The sequence below is a fragment of the Anguilla anguilla genome, chromosome 1 (assembly GCF_013347855.1).
Source record: "Anguilla anguilla isolate fAngAng1 chromosome 1, fAngAng1.pri, whole genome shotgun sequence".
NCBI classification, from domain to species: Eukaryota; Metazoa; Chordata; class Actinopteri; order Anguilliformes; family Anguillidae; genus Anguilla; species Anguilla anguilla.
Window position 1 is genome coordinate 7817948 of NC_049201.1, and position 14251 is coordinate 7832198.

A 14251-nucleotide genomic window follows, 5' to 3' on the forward strand; every position below is an offset into this window, starting at 1 on the left:
TCATCGCTCAAACCACAGGCAGCAGCGCCGTCTTGGAAAGAGAGAAGTTGCACCAAAGATTAACGTTATAGATATCACAGATGTAAGTTTGATTAATTGTCCAGTCACATACATTTATATTTTTACTATCGTTCATTTAGTCTTTAGCATGAAAGTGAGACCGATGTTATCACCTTAGCGCGAAAGTGAAATCGATGTTATCACCAGTGCTGGTGATTAAAAAAAACATATAATAAACACTGATAATCCTAACAACGTGTTGTGGTCATTTGTTACGAAACTTTGTTAAACAAGGTAATACTGTTTCATCTCTGCATGACTATAACCAGCACTTATGTACTACATTTGATTCTACAGCTAAATTAATTGGATAAGAAAAGTTGGGTCAACATTATCTCGAGCATTCAAACTCAACAAAATATTTGGATTCGAACCCGAGCTAGCCCACTAAAGGGCATTACTGCGAAATAATGATTTCTTGCGATGGTTTATTATCATATGGACGTGATTTCTTACGATGGTTGCAGAGTAAAGTAAGACATGTGGCTAACATAACTCGATAAAATGGAGAGATGCACGGTAAAGCGGTTTTAAAAATCCTAAAACCAGCGATTATGTTTTTATTATCACACAAGAAATTCACGTCAAGGTCAATAATAGTGACATTTCTCACGATGGCTATTAACACAGGTGGACGTGGAGTTGCTTGCGTCGGAAAACTTAACTAGCGTTTTCTTTTTATCCGTATTTATCAAGCGTCTGATCTAGGATCAGCTTTACCCTGTCCAAATCCTAATCTTATTCATTATGACATATGAAGCACAACTGATCCTAGATCAGCCCTCCTACTCAAACTGCAGTTAGCCTACATAGTTTCGTCCAGTCCAACGTTATACTTCAAACACAACACAGCGCAGAGTAGGTTAAGACTCGGTTATGGCTAACATGACTCGCTAAAATTGAGAACTGCGTGGTAAATTTGTTTCTAACAAATCTGTTTCTAATCTTAACACCAGCGATTACATTATTATCACCGCCATGTTTTAAAAAACTTTCCAAGCAAGCGGATCACATGATAGGTTTGGCCTTTGTGATTGGATCCGGGTTTGGCATTTGTGATTGGATCATTCTTCATGAATTATTCATGTTTTCCATCCTAGGGAAAAAAAATATTCGCCACCCGGAACTGTCTGTGTCTGATGGTCTGCTTGAAGATATGTGAGGTGTGTGTTTGAGCGTGAAAATGCCTGGTCATAGCATGGACTTAATTCATTCGTTATGTTTTATTTTGGCTTTGCGTTTCTGTATCGGGGCTGAGGTGTCCCTCTGGAATGTCGAAATTCCGATGGAATCGGTGAGTCTCTTTGCTTTTCCAGCCTTAATGTCGTGTTGGTTCGTGGTGATAAGCCGCTGTAGCTAGCTTTTTCGTTAGATTGGCAATGACATATTTGGCTTGGCGCTTTAGCCAGGTAGCCAACATAGCCAAAGTCAGCGCAAATTCCATGACAGATCCAAGTTGATGATTTGCACGAGTTAATTACACCACCGTTCGATAGAAACGTTCTGCCTTGTTTAGCTAAAAAGCTATCATGATTAGATTAGTGTGGTAGCTGTACGGGGTATCCCGAGGTTGTTTGGTTTAATTTGAAATGTAATTATCTATGGATACTTGGATAGCTGCATTTTAAAAGTGTGATAGTCTAGTTGGACCGGTTATACATAGGATATCCATCTAGCCTAACAAGCAATAAAAACTAGCTGACCAGTTAAGTTAATGTGTTAGCACACACTAACGACGTTACTCTGCTAGCTAGTGATGGTTACCAGATAGCTTCCTAGCAAGCGTTTGACACGTATACGTTATTTAGTTAACCAACTGTTTACTAGCTAACGCCAGTACTGATATATTCAGTTTTGCTATGCTATGTAATTATAGGCCTGGGTAGATATATATTCTCAACCGATATTCTAAGTAGCCAGCTGGTTAATGCTAACCTGCAATTAAACTTTAAAATATATTCATTTGCTAGAATCTGGCAAACTTTTTCAAATTAGCTGGGTAGCTATAATTAATAAACGATATTTCCAGTCTTCGAGCTCATGTTCTGCTTGCAGGAGTTCAGTGTTCAATTAGCTGGACTTATTTTTCAGATGTATGAATCATGATATAATCTCGCTGTAGATAAATGCATACCCATCTATCATTGAGCATTTCAACGGACATCAACCACAGCATGATGTGACTAATCGATCGGACGTTATCTGGGGTCAGAAAAACACGACAAACAACACTTCTGTTGTGTGAGAATGGTGTGAAAAATAGTGTTAAAATAAACTGCAGGCGTGATGTGAACCTGCGGATATGTACACGATTAATATAGGAATGTGATTCTAGTTCATCTAGGGTTCCAGTCAGTCTGATGCTAAGTGTAGCTAGCTAAATGATTGCGACTAGACTTCGTGACAGAACAACGGGTTGCATTTTTACTACTAGCGTCAATATTTGCTTGAAACCATTTTCTGTAACGCCTCACTCACTGTGTCCTTTATTTTCAGCGTCAGGATCCTGTCTTCCGTAAAACCTTGTTTGCCAACACCACCATCTACATGAAATGTAAGTGAGGGGGTTTTTTTTTTAGCGACAATCCCTTTAAGAAAAAAGTGTTTAAATGTAATCCGCAGTTACTGTTCAACCCACCGAAAATACGCAACCACTTGTGTGCTGGGGTTCATATTCGTTCTGCCTTATCCCTGATGTAGTAATAGGCTGTTAAAAAAACAAAACAAACCAGGAAGTCACCTGGCCTGAACAACCTACATTTTTCTTTCATCTGACCATCCGTATTTTAAGTAGTCATTCATATAAATCACAAGTTTATATATTTTTACACATGCTAAGCAGTGGAGCAGCCTTCTTAATAGATCTGTTAAGATTAATAGTAGGATTGAAACCAAGTGGGCAAACCAAGGATTTATCAGTTGCACAGAATCTGCACTGCCCTAACCAGGCTACACTATAAGGAAAATTAACTTAGGTCGTATATCCTGTTTAACAGTGCAATCGGTATAAAATATGGTGTGGCCCCTCCTTTGTGCCTTACTTGCTATTGTCCTTGCGGATTAGCTCAATCATTGCCATTACGTGTTTGCCAAGCGACGTTGTCTTGTCAACATGGAAATAACTGACAGAATAGCCTGCTTAGCCTACAGGGCAGTCGATTACAGCAGGGAAACACAACCCTGCTTCTGGAAGATTCTTTGACTGTACTTCCATTGCTTCCTCTCTTCTTTTTGAACAGTTCAAGGCAATACTGACGCATGTGACAAAAATCTTGCCTTCAACGTTAGCTGGTACCTTCGGTCCTCTGTTTGCTACAATGAGGTCTTTAACACTGCAGTAAGTGTATCCGTGAGCATGCCCAAATGCAACCTGTCAGGTGTTCCACATTCTCTATAGTTATTTTATTAACAATTATGTTTTCATGCTTTTTAAATTTATTTATTTTTTACCAACTTTTCTGAACTGTATTTGTGTTCAGTTACCTAAATGAAGAAGTTGACATCACCCCAGTATCACCGTGACCCTTTAATTCGGAGGTTCCCCTACTCCTGTCGCATCATAACTGCCCCTCTCCACCTCTGACAGGACAACAACGCTTTGGCCATGTTTGGACTGGACCGCATGGGGAAGGAGAACTGGAGTGGCTACTACAGCCAGGGCTACATTTTCTTCGACAACTGCAGTGCCCTTTTCACTCCCAGGGTGAGTCCAGTCCATCGCTCAAGCCCAGGGTAGCTGTGGATTTTCAGGCAAAGTGACCATTCATAGAACGGAATAGAATGGAATAGAACAGAATAGGCTTTGTTAAAAAAAGATTCTTGGCTTCAGCTGCTGATGCTGCTGCTGCCTTCTCATTCTGGACACAGTAGTTGTTTCTTGCACAAACGAGGTAAAAAACTAGACTGATGGGTAAATGCATTGGCAAATACAAAATGAACCCTTTCTGAAGTGGAGTCACCGGTTTGATTTCAAACCAGGTCCCTGATGCAGTAAAAACTATGTGAAAAATAAATGGTATGTGTGCTATTCAATCGGGTGTTAAAAAATGAAGCTTGTCGGTTATCACTTTTTTCCCCAGCATGCACGTCAGCATTCTTTGAGAAACGTTGAAGACAAAAATCCATTTGAGATGTACAGAGAGCCCTTTCATACAGTGTGCTGTTGACATTTGACGGGACAGATTTTGCAGAGGGACACAGCTGTAAACACAGGACCTGGTGATACAGTGGGGGTGTGATGCCATCTCCTCTCTCTCCACAGGTGTACTACTCCGAGTTCATTCCATACCAGCCCCTCTCCAGCCCTCAGGTGAGCGCGGCTACTGCAGGAGAAGGGTGTACCTCACAGGTCCTGAGAGATTTTGGGCAATAACGGAAATAAACATATTCTGTGGTCTCAGTATTAGGACATTAAGATTAGGACATAAGAGTGGTTTTTTTTTTTTTTTAAGGCTGGGTCTAATGATCTGAAAACTGTTCACCAAAGTGTTTGGTAATGCGGTGATATGCGAAGTACATGGAAGTGCTGTGTCAGTAGAACTGTTTAGCGTACAACTGAGGAAAACTGCACTTCTGTGGTCTTCAGCTTTTTTTTTTTGTTGCCATTTTCTCCCCAATTTATTTAGTTATACCAATATACTGGGGATTGAACCCGGGTCTCTGCGGTGGTAGGCGAGTGCTTATCTGCAGCCCTGTGTGCTGTTTTTAACACGGAGTGAAGGGAAGGTTCCTTGTGATCAGTCTTCTGCCTCAGACTTTTGACGGTTATTGTCGCTGTTGTTTTTAGAATGACGAGAGCACGCCAGCCAATCGGAGCACACCTCAGGGATGGCAGGAGAAACCGGTATGAGGATCCCGGATTCCCTCCTGCACCTCCAGCTCTCCAGACTAATCTCAGCTCTGCGATATCAGCCCTTATAATAATTCACTTATTGATGCCGTGTGCACGTTTTTTTTAGTTTGTGCGTGCGTGCATGTGACTTATTGCCTGCGTGTGTTTCTTGCGTGTTTTGTTTTTAATGCGATGGTCTCGCAGTCGATAGGGGCGGTGGCCAAGGCGTGGCTCGACAGTCCCTACTTGTTCATCGTGAAAGTGCGACCGCAGCCTCGGGACCCCCCTGGGGTGCGGCAGGAGGAGGAGGACACCAAAGATTCGCCTGGGAAATATGCTTTCACCAGTGAGTGATGCATTTACAACACGCTTATAGCACTGTATCTGCTGTTAGTGTGACGGCTATCTTATTTATGGCATATATATATATATATATACACAAGTCATCTCACAAATGACTCGGTGTGTGTGTGTGTGTGTGTGTGTGGTATGCGTGTGTGTGTGTGCGTGTGTTGTGTGTGTGTGTGCGTGTTCATTTACAGTGAGAGTGGAGATGAAAGGGCCTTATGAATATTCCTCGCCTGCCGACTGGCCTCTCATGATGGTGAGTAAAAGGTGTCGGGGTGGATAGCCCTGCACATACACGCCTCTGAGGTGATTGGCCGCAGCGTGGCCACTGTGGGCGGAGCTACTGCGTGACCATGTGACCCTGCCTCCCTCAGTTCTTCATGGCCATGTGCATCGTGTACGTCCTGTTCGCGCTGCTGTGGCTGGTCTGGTCGGCCTGCTACTGGCGGGACCTGCTGAGGATCCAGTTCTGGATCGGCGCCGTGATCCTGCTGGGCATGCTGGAGAAGGCCGTGTTCTACTCTGAGTACCAGAGCATCCGCTACCGCGGCGAATACGGTAAAAACACACAAACGCGCGCAAGCGCACGCACGCACACTCACACAGACACACACACAAGCACATGCACACACACTCACACAGACACACAAACGCTCACAAGCGCACGCACGCACACTCAAACAGACACACAAACACGCGCAAGCGCACGCAAACACACAGACACATGCACGCACATACACACACGCACACGCGCACACAGACACACGCATACACACACGCACGCACACACGCGCACACACAGACAAACACGCGCGCACGCACGCACACACAAACACACAAGCACACAAGCGCTCACAAGCGCACGCAAACACACACACACTCACACAAACGCACGCACGCACACACGCACGCACACACGCGCACACGCGCACACAAGCACACGCGCACACAAGCACACAAGCACACAAATGCTCACAAGCGCACGCAAACACACACACATCCACACAAACACGCGCACGCACACACAAACACACGCACGCACATGCAAACACGCAGACACACACACACGCGCACACACACATTACATCACGCTTGTCCTTGTTCTGCGTTCCTAGCGATTGCTTCGTTACTGATGTTTGACGTATCTCTCGTTTCCTCACTTTGGTCCCCCGCCATCCCCTGCCCCCTGCCGCGGCTGTCTCTGCTCCCGCCCCCCCTCCAGTCCAGGGCGCTGTGATTTTCGCCGAGCTGCTGTCGGACCTGAAGAGGGCCCTGGCCCGAGTCCTGGTGCTCATCGTTAGCCTGGGCTACGGCATCGTCAAGTGAGCCTGCCCCTCGCCTCACACGGGCACTGCCGTCTTCACCCGTCACTCACTGTCTCTGACATCAGCGCTCATTAATATTCATAAGATTAAGAATTATTCGTTTTATTTTCACGCAGTACGCTTCCATGCGAGTGATCTATTGGATTGGACAACCCTCATTTGAATGTTAATGTAGTTTTCTGATTGACGACCCTCACGTCAACGCACGTGACATTATACTGCTTTTCCGTAAAATCTCTGCCCCCCCTCCTGTGACTTGGTATGCCTCGTTTCTGAATACCTCTGACCCCCCCCCCCTTCCTCCCCCTCCTGTGACTTGGTATGCCCCTTTTGTGACTGCTCCCTGGCTCTGTGCTGGGTCTCCTGTAGGCCGAGGCTGGGCACGACGGTGCACCGGCTGGTGGCTGTGGGGCTGCTGTACCTGCTCTTTTCCTCTGTGGAGGGAGTGCTGAGGGTCACCGGGGTGAGTGTTTGCAGGAGCCCACGGTCACGTCCAGGCATAGCACCCGTTCCTGACACACAGCGACGCGAGCGAGAGAAAGTGATTAGAAGGCATCCGTTTCAGTCAGGCTATCCTGACCTGCCGCGAGCGACAGCGAACTGAGCAGCGATGTCGGTCACCCCTCAAATATTCGTTCGCTGTGTCGCTAGTTGAGTGAGTTTTCGCGGCCGTGTCCCGCCCCCCAAACACTTTTTATTGGTCGAGATCCGCACGCTACTTTGCGCCAGTCTTGCATAGTGGTTTTGAAACATCACGGCAGCTAACATGCTACAATGCTGTAGACATAGGATGTTATTTCCATTACGTATGCAGTTGCTAGCTACCATTTATTTGAAATGAGAAGGATTAGCAAAATGTCCAAAAATAGTGTTGTTTCCCGCCCGAGGAGTTGTTTACACCCCCTAATTAATTTGATTGGTTCAGGGCTAGTCTCGCTACGACAGGCGACACTACATATCAGGACAGTTTCATGAGCGATTATGTCTCCTGTTCGCTCGCTCGCTGGCTGTCAGGAACCGGTGTAAGCCCCCCTTTTCATTTTGTAATGAATTAACCGTGGAAAGACACAGAAATATTGCTCAGTAATATTAATATTGAGCTGTTATATGACTGCGTCTCTCTCTCTCTCTCCTTCAGAGCTACTACGGCACAGTAGCCCTAGTGGCCAACCTCAGCCTGTCCCTCATCGACTCTTGTGTGATGTGGTGGATATCCTTTCATTGAGCCCCCAATATGTAGCCATGTTTCGCCCACCATTTTCCCCCACGTTTTTTTTTTGAGCTTGGTCCATTATTGCGGTCCACAGTGGGGAAAGGAGAGCAGGGTAGATCAGCTCTATATGCCACACTGTAGTTCTGACAGTGTTCTGAGACGTGGTGAAGGTGATGGCGGTGAGGCATTTACATTTCAATATTTCATAAATACATCAGTCAGCCATGTTGTATTACTAATGTATTATTGCACACTGCACAGACCATAGCTGTCACAAAGGTTCAGGATAAGCGTATTTTGAGGAATAGATTGGTATGTAGATGGACATAGTGGTATTGTGAGACTCCTTATGTTAAATCAGGCACATTTCTGCTTCCATCTTCCACCTATTCCACCTATTCAGGTGTTTTACTCAACCTGAATTTTTTCTCCTCTTATCTTGCTCCGGTGTCATTCTCCATAATTTTAGACCGTATGGGCAGTGTGTTGTCGTTAGAGCCTCGGGTGCCCTTCGCCCACCCTTTTTCCCGGTCGTGTACGTTTGCCCCCCCCTTGACCCGCAGCCTCGAACGTCTTCATCAGCCTGTCCCAGACCACCCGTCTGCTGAAGATACGCAGGAACGTGGTGAAGCTCTCCCTGTACCAGCACTTCACCAACACCCTCATCTTCTCCGTCCTGGGTGAGTCCCGCCCCCCCCTTGGCCTGGCTCGCTTTTCCCAAGTGTCCCGTGTTTTTGGGACGACGGAGTTCATTAATGTCAGGCACGCAGCGCTGACTGGTTCTTTTCTCTGTGCCATCCTGCAGCCTCCATTGTCTTCATCATCTGGACGACCAAAGTCTTCAAGCTGGTCGACTGTCAGACGGTGAGCGGGACTCCTCCTCTTCCTCATATTGTTCATCTGGCCGGTTAGAATTGCATGTGTCCAGCAATAGTAAACGTAAATACACTATAATGTACTCTTTTACAAAATACAAAGTACCTCTCCAAAATTTGTAAACAGTGATCAAAATGTTGGAGGCGAAAGTTGCTTTCAGGTGACGTAGAGGTATTTAACATGCAAAAAAAAAAGGAGCCATTTTGCATATGAAATGCATGTGTACTAGTATATGTACATGCTCTTTAAAAACTGTCCATCCCCGTGTAAGAAACCCCTCAGATACACCAAACTGTGCGTCAAGGTCACCAACAGCAAGAAACCAAAACTTATCACGGCGAGGTCACCAACTGTTAGACACCCCCCCGGAAACCTAACGGCAGAAATGTCTGAGTGGCGGAGGAACGTGTGTAGTCTTACCCGCTGCTACTGGAACGGGATTAATGTAATGTTATCTCAGTTATAAAACACTCAAAAAGAGTGTTTTGACCTTTCCTCTGTGCTAACTGTTATGCATAGACAGAGAGGACTGCTGTCCGCCAGTAGGGTGGCTCTATACGGATCGCAGTCTAGCTTCGTAGATGCGGACATGTCTTTGGCTTGTGTAGCTTGCGTAAATACGATTTTGTATCCTGCTACGACACTAGTGTATAGGCGAGTAACTACGGGGTGTAGATATCCTGAGTGTGTATGTTAGGACCTTAAAACTGCTAGGTGTGCAGTGTTAAGAGTCAAAGAGGAATGTCAGGTTGAAATGAATGCAGTTTATTTTTCAGTGTGTTCAGTAATAATAACTATATACAATGGTGCAAAATGTGGGTGGTGAAATGGCTACACACGTGTGATGTGTACGAGACTGTGTTGGTGATTCTCCCCAAACCATTTCACTTCTCTCATTACATACAAAAAGATCGAAGTAAAACACCAAGTCATCAAGTAAAGACACAGTCGTGGCAAAACAGTATAGATCAGTGATCCTGCTTGCACTACCTCTGTAAGCATATCGCACTGGGTTAACCTTTGTATCTGACTGGGCGCTGACCCATAGGCTTCAAGATCTTTAGTCAGCACCCCACCACTAAAGACACCAACTTTTTCCCCGTGACATTTCCCCATGTTTTGCAACTGAACACTGTGTCTCCATCACACTTGCTGACTCCCTGTCAGCACAGTAAACAGTCTGTTTTCCTTTGAGGGTCTGATAAGAATGCATGTGTGCATGTGACTTGTGTGTGTGGTGTTACCTGAGGGTTGACCGAGGTCTGTGTGTGTGTGTGTGTGTGTGTGTGTGTGTGTGTGTGTGTGTGTGTGTGTGTGTTTAAGACTGGTGTTACCTGAGGGTTGACCAAGGGCCGTGTGTGTGTGTGTGTGTGTGTGTGTGTGTGTGTGTGTGTGTGTGTGTGGTTGCATGTTTAAGCCTGGTGTTACCGTGGGATTGACTGAGGTCTGTGTGCGTGTGTTTGCCCAGGGCTGGAGGGACCTGTGGGTGGATGATGCGTTCTGGCGGCTGCTCTTCTCCACCATCCTCCTGGTGATCATGGTGCTGCTACGGCCCTCTGCCAACAGCCAGAGGTCAGAGGTCATTTAAACTGAATTTAATTATTAATAATGATTATTTCTCACTATCATTGCATTTTCTGCTTCAGCTGTGTTCAGTGAGTCCAGTCAGTAATGAACAGCTCATAGAAACATTTATTTCAAAAGGTTTTTTATTTTTCACTTTTTACATACTGTATGTGATTCTGCGGTCATAAAACCATTTATGGGGTAGTTGAAGGACCTTGCAACTTTGATTCTTTTCATTCTTTTATATGCAAATGTATCGACCCAGAATTCCTTGTTGGCTGGTCAGGTGGTTGCGTGAACCTCAAAACTGGGTCAGTGATGTATGTTCAAAGTCTGCATGAAGAGTGGTTCTCTCTGTCCTGTTTGGTCATTGCTGTGGTTTTACTCTTACTCACCCCAGGTTCTCCCACTCTCCACTTATCGATGATGATGAGGATGACGATGAAGCCAAGGAGCCCATGCTGAATGAGGCTTTTGGTGAGATGTTTGAAACCAAACCGACGCATGACTACAGTCACAGATTATGGTCATTCTAGTAAACTACTGAAAACAACTTGACCTAACTGACGAAACCGTAGTGTCATCATTTAGTGTGACGTGTAGATAGCAAAACAACAATTAGGGCTGTCCTGAGCCTTATGTGCACGTGATGGGGAATTTTTGCAACATTGTAGCTGAGATGGAACGTCATTCGGACTCCAGAAGAATTGACGACAAAATGGAATCCTTTGGAGGATTTTTGTACATGTTCTTGAACCACTGAATTCCGTCGGATTGTCCTGCCCTGTCTGAGTCTGAGTCTGAATCTGATTGGTCGTGTGGGTCTCTTCCAGAGGGGATGAAGATGAGGGGGACGAAGCCGGAGACAAACGGAGCCCAGAAATTGCTGAGCAAAGAGGTGTGTTTCAGTGTGTGTCAGGGAAAACGCATGGGATGTGCCTGTCGTAGGCTCTCAGAGCACGGTGATGGCGGATGTCTGCCAGTGCACATTATGACTGCGGTATAGACACACAAGCAAATTTAGTGTACAATTTGACTTGAATAATTATGGACTTGCTGACAAAATTGAAGGAAAGATTCAAGGATGAATGGAGCATCCTACATCCTCACATCCTACCTTCAAACATCTGCCTCACTCCTATTGTCCTGCTGCTTATGTATGTTCTGCGTTGAAGGGTTAAAAACAGTACTACGTCCAATAAATACATGTCATGTGCTGCTCGTTTTTAAGCACTTGGCAACATCTTATCTAGTCGGCAGTGGTGCATGGTACTAATTTCACTAACTTCCCAGTTGTCTTTAACTTCTCCCTACCTCTGATCCTGATAGCATCAGACATCCGACAGGGTTAGATGCACGCAGACCAGCTGTGAGAGAGCTTAAGAATGACAGGGTTACTGCATGTAGATCAGCTGTGAGCGAGCGTAAGAATGACAGGGTTACTGTGCGTAGATCAGCTGTGAGCGAGCGTAAGAATGACAGGGTTACTGTGCGTAGATCAGCTGTGAGCGAGCGTAAGAATGACTGGGTTACTGTGCGTAGATCAGCTGTGAGCGCGCGTAAGAATGACAGGGTTACTGTGCGTAGATCAGCTGTGAGCGAGCGTAAGAATGACAGGGTTACTGTGCGTAGATCAGCTGTGCGCGAGCGTAAGAATGACGCCTCTCGTTCTGTGCTGCTCTCAGGATGAGGATCTGAAATGGGTGGAGGAGAACATCCCCACAACTGTGGCCGACGTGTAAGTAACGAGCGCCATCGCCGCACAGGAAGCAGCGCCGCGGCGAGCTAATGCGGCTCGCAGCTCAGGCGCTGCTGCGGAGTCGCTGTACAGGAAGCAGTGTGCAAGAATACACTGGTGCGCATTTCAAGGAATCGGCTGGAAGTATCATGGACACACAACAAACGCGAATTATTATTACATTTTGGTGGTCTTAAAAAAAAAAAAATGTCAGTTTGAAATATACCAATGCCAAATAAGGGCATATCGTTCATCCCTGTTAAAAATGAGTGCAATAAGTGAACAGGGTGCCCGTCAAAAAGAATAATTATTCATGCTGCGGTGTGTTCCTTTTTTTATCTAAACGCAGAGGTTAGCCCCACCAGTAACTGTGATGGCAGCTCTGCGGGACTACACAATAAAACCTGCTTTAAAACGCACTATACTTGTTGCACACTTGTTGGTGTCCTCCTGAGCCATTTTGTATGCGCTCTTGTGCTGCTGTTTGGGGATCGCTGATCTAAAATGGATATTTCTGCTCACGGGCAGGAGTTGTGTGGCTGTGACGGCTTTGTGCTCATACAGCTTATTTCTCTCTCTCTCTCTCTCTGTAGAGCACTCCCTGTGATGCTGGATGAAGAGGAGGTAAAGTGATTGGTTCATTTCTTTACTCATGTCCCATGATCCCTAGTCACATTTTTCTTCCATTGTAGCATGAGGTCAGACGTTGCAGGGTCCCCCCCCCCCCGTCACTCAGCTGCAAAGAGGCTCCTCCTCGATCATTCCTCTCTCTCCTTCCCTCCTTCCTTAGGAAATTCTGAAAGCCAAGATGGAAAGATCGAAGATGGAGTAATAAAGGAGGGCAAGGTCAGGAAGACGGAGGAGGGAAGTGTACGCAGAAGAGCCGTCGGGCGCTCCACTTCTGTATTTGGACTCACATGACTCAACACTGGATTTATTTTTCACATCAGCACACGCGCACCAACACACACACACACACACACACAGCTTTAAGTTTATTTTTTCATTTGAGAGAGCCACTGTCTGTGGGTGTGCAGAGAAAGTGGGGGGGGGGGGGGGAGAGTTGGGCATGATGTCATTCTGTGGTACAGTACGTGCTGAGTCAGTCTGTGGTTTCTGATGTGAGCCTGGAGCAACACTGATGCCGAAACAAAACCGCTTTACGCAGCAGGACACCAGTTTTGTATGCTGCAGAAGAGAAACTGCCATGAAGCTTGCAAATGAAGGAAAAAGAAAATGCCTAATAATAGTCTATTTATGTTGAGTAACAGTGTTTGTTTTAATCCTGCAGTTCATAAAAAGATGAGAGGCGAAATTGTTCCATGAAGACAAAAATATTTTTCCAATCCCCTTAACTTCCTCCTTTGTGGTTTGCGTCTCAGTTTTGTCTACTGCTCTGGGAGTACAGTTGGAACGCACACGTAAATGTTTGTCTTGAAGGGCCTAACAGACCGGTTCTGAGTGGCCAACCGGAAGATGGAATGAGGCTCGCGCACTAAGTTCTGAGTAGCTTGGTAACTGGTCTGTGTCTTATCGCTCCTAAAAGTAAACCGGGCGGTGTACTACAAGGAATTCTCCCCTTTCATCCTTTTTACTCTTGCAGAGATGCTCCCTATTGCACGGAAATTATGAAGGCCGTTGCCATATTAAGTCATAATTGTAATTGCTACTCCCTTCCTATAAATTTGAGTGTGGGGGATGAGTTATGCAACTAGCTTTATTTACTAAAATTTTTTTGTGAGTACATACTGCTAACGGGATTCTTGTGGATTGTGTTATTTTCTCCCATTGATTAAATGTATTGCATTTATCGCTTTTTTTGCACCCCCCCCCCCCCCCCCAAAAAAAAAAAGCATTAAAATATTTTAAAGGTCCAAAAACTTTTAAGCCGTGCGATCTACTGCAACCTGGGCTATTTTGGCCTTTTAATTTATTTACCACATCCTTGGGTTCTATGTTGTGAACGCAAGTAATGTAAGGGTTAGGTTTTCGTTGACTTGGAAAGAATATAACGGATTTTAAAAAAATGTGACGTAAAAATTGGTTTGCCTGCCATTTTGTACTGTATGTTCTTTTCGTTTCAGGGTTAATCTTTATATTAAACGCTATTTTTGTCAGTTATTCTTTTGTGTATTTTGTTCCGTATCAGCCCTTACCAGAACTGAAGTTTCGTTAACCTCATTTGTAAAACACTTACAACAAAAAATGGTACTGTAGTTAACGCAGGAGGGATCAAAATTTAATCTACAACATGCCAAAATCAAATTTGAGCCCAATTTACAAATAAATGGGGA

General features: G+C 45.2%; 1 protein-coding gene across 1 annotated transcript; it reads left to right on the top strand.

Annotated features, from left to right (window-relative positions):
- Positions 1-1163: 1163 nt before the first annotated feature.
- On the top strand, positions 1164-14078 carry LOC118225788 (transmembrane protein 87A-like). The gene is made up of 20 exons (XM_035414700.1): positions 1164-1354; positions 2557-2614; positions 3300-3397; positions 3647-3763; positions 4322-4369; positions 4847-4903; positions 5096-5237; positions 5434-5495; positions 5614-5797; positions 6462-6561; positions 6934-7027; positions 7703-7774; positions 8349-8457; positions 8583-8641; positions 10122-10225; positions 10620-10696; positions 11053-11117; positions 11905-11957; positions 12551-12581; positions 12748-14078. Exons 1-20 carry the CDS (start codon positions 1244-1246, stop codon positions 12787-12789), a joined length of 1683 nt encoding a protein of 560 aa, XP_035270591.1. The 5' UTR covers positions 1164-1243; the 3' UTR covers positions 12790-14078.
- The last annotated feature ends 173 nt before the right edge of the window (positions 14079-14251 follow it).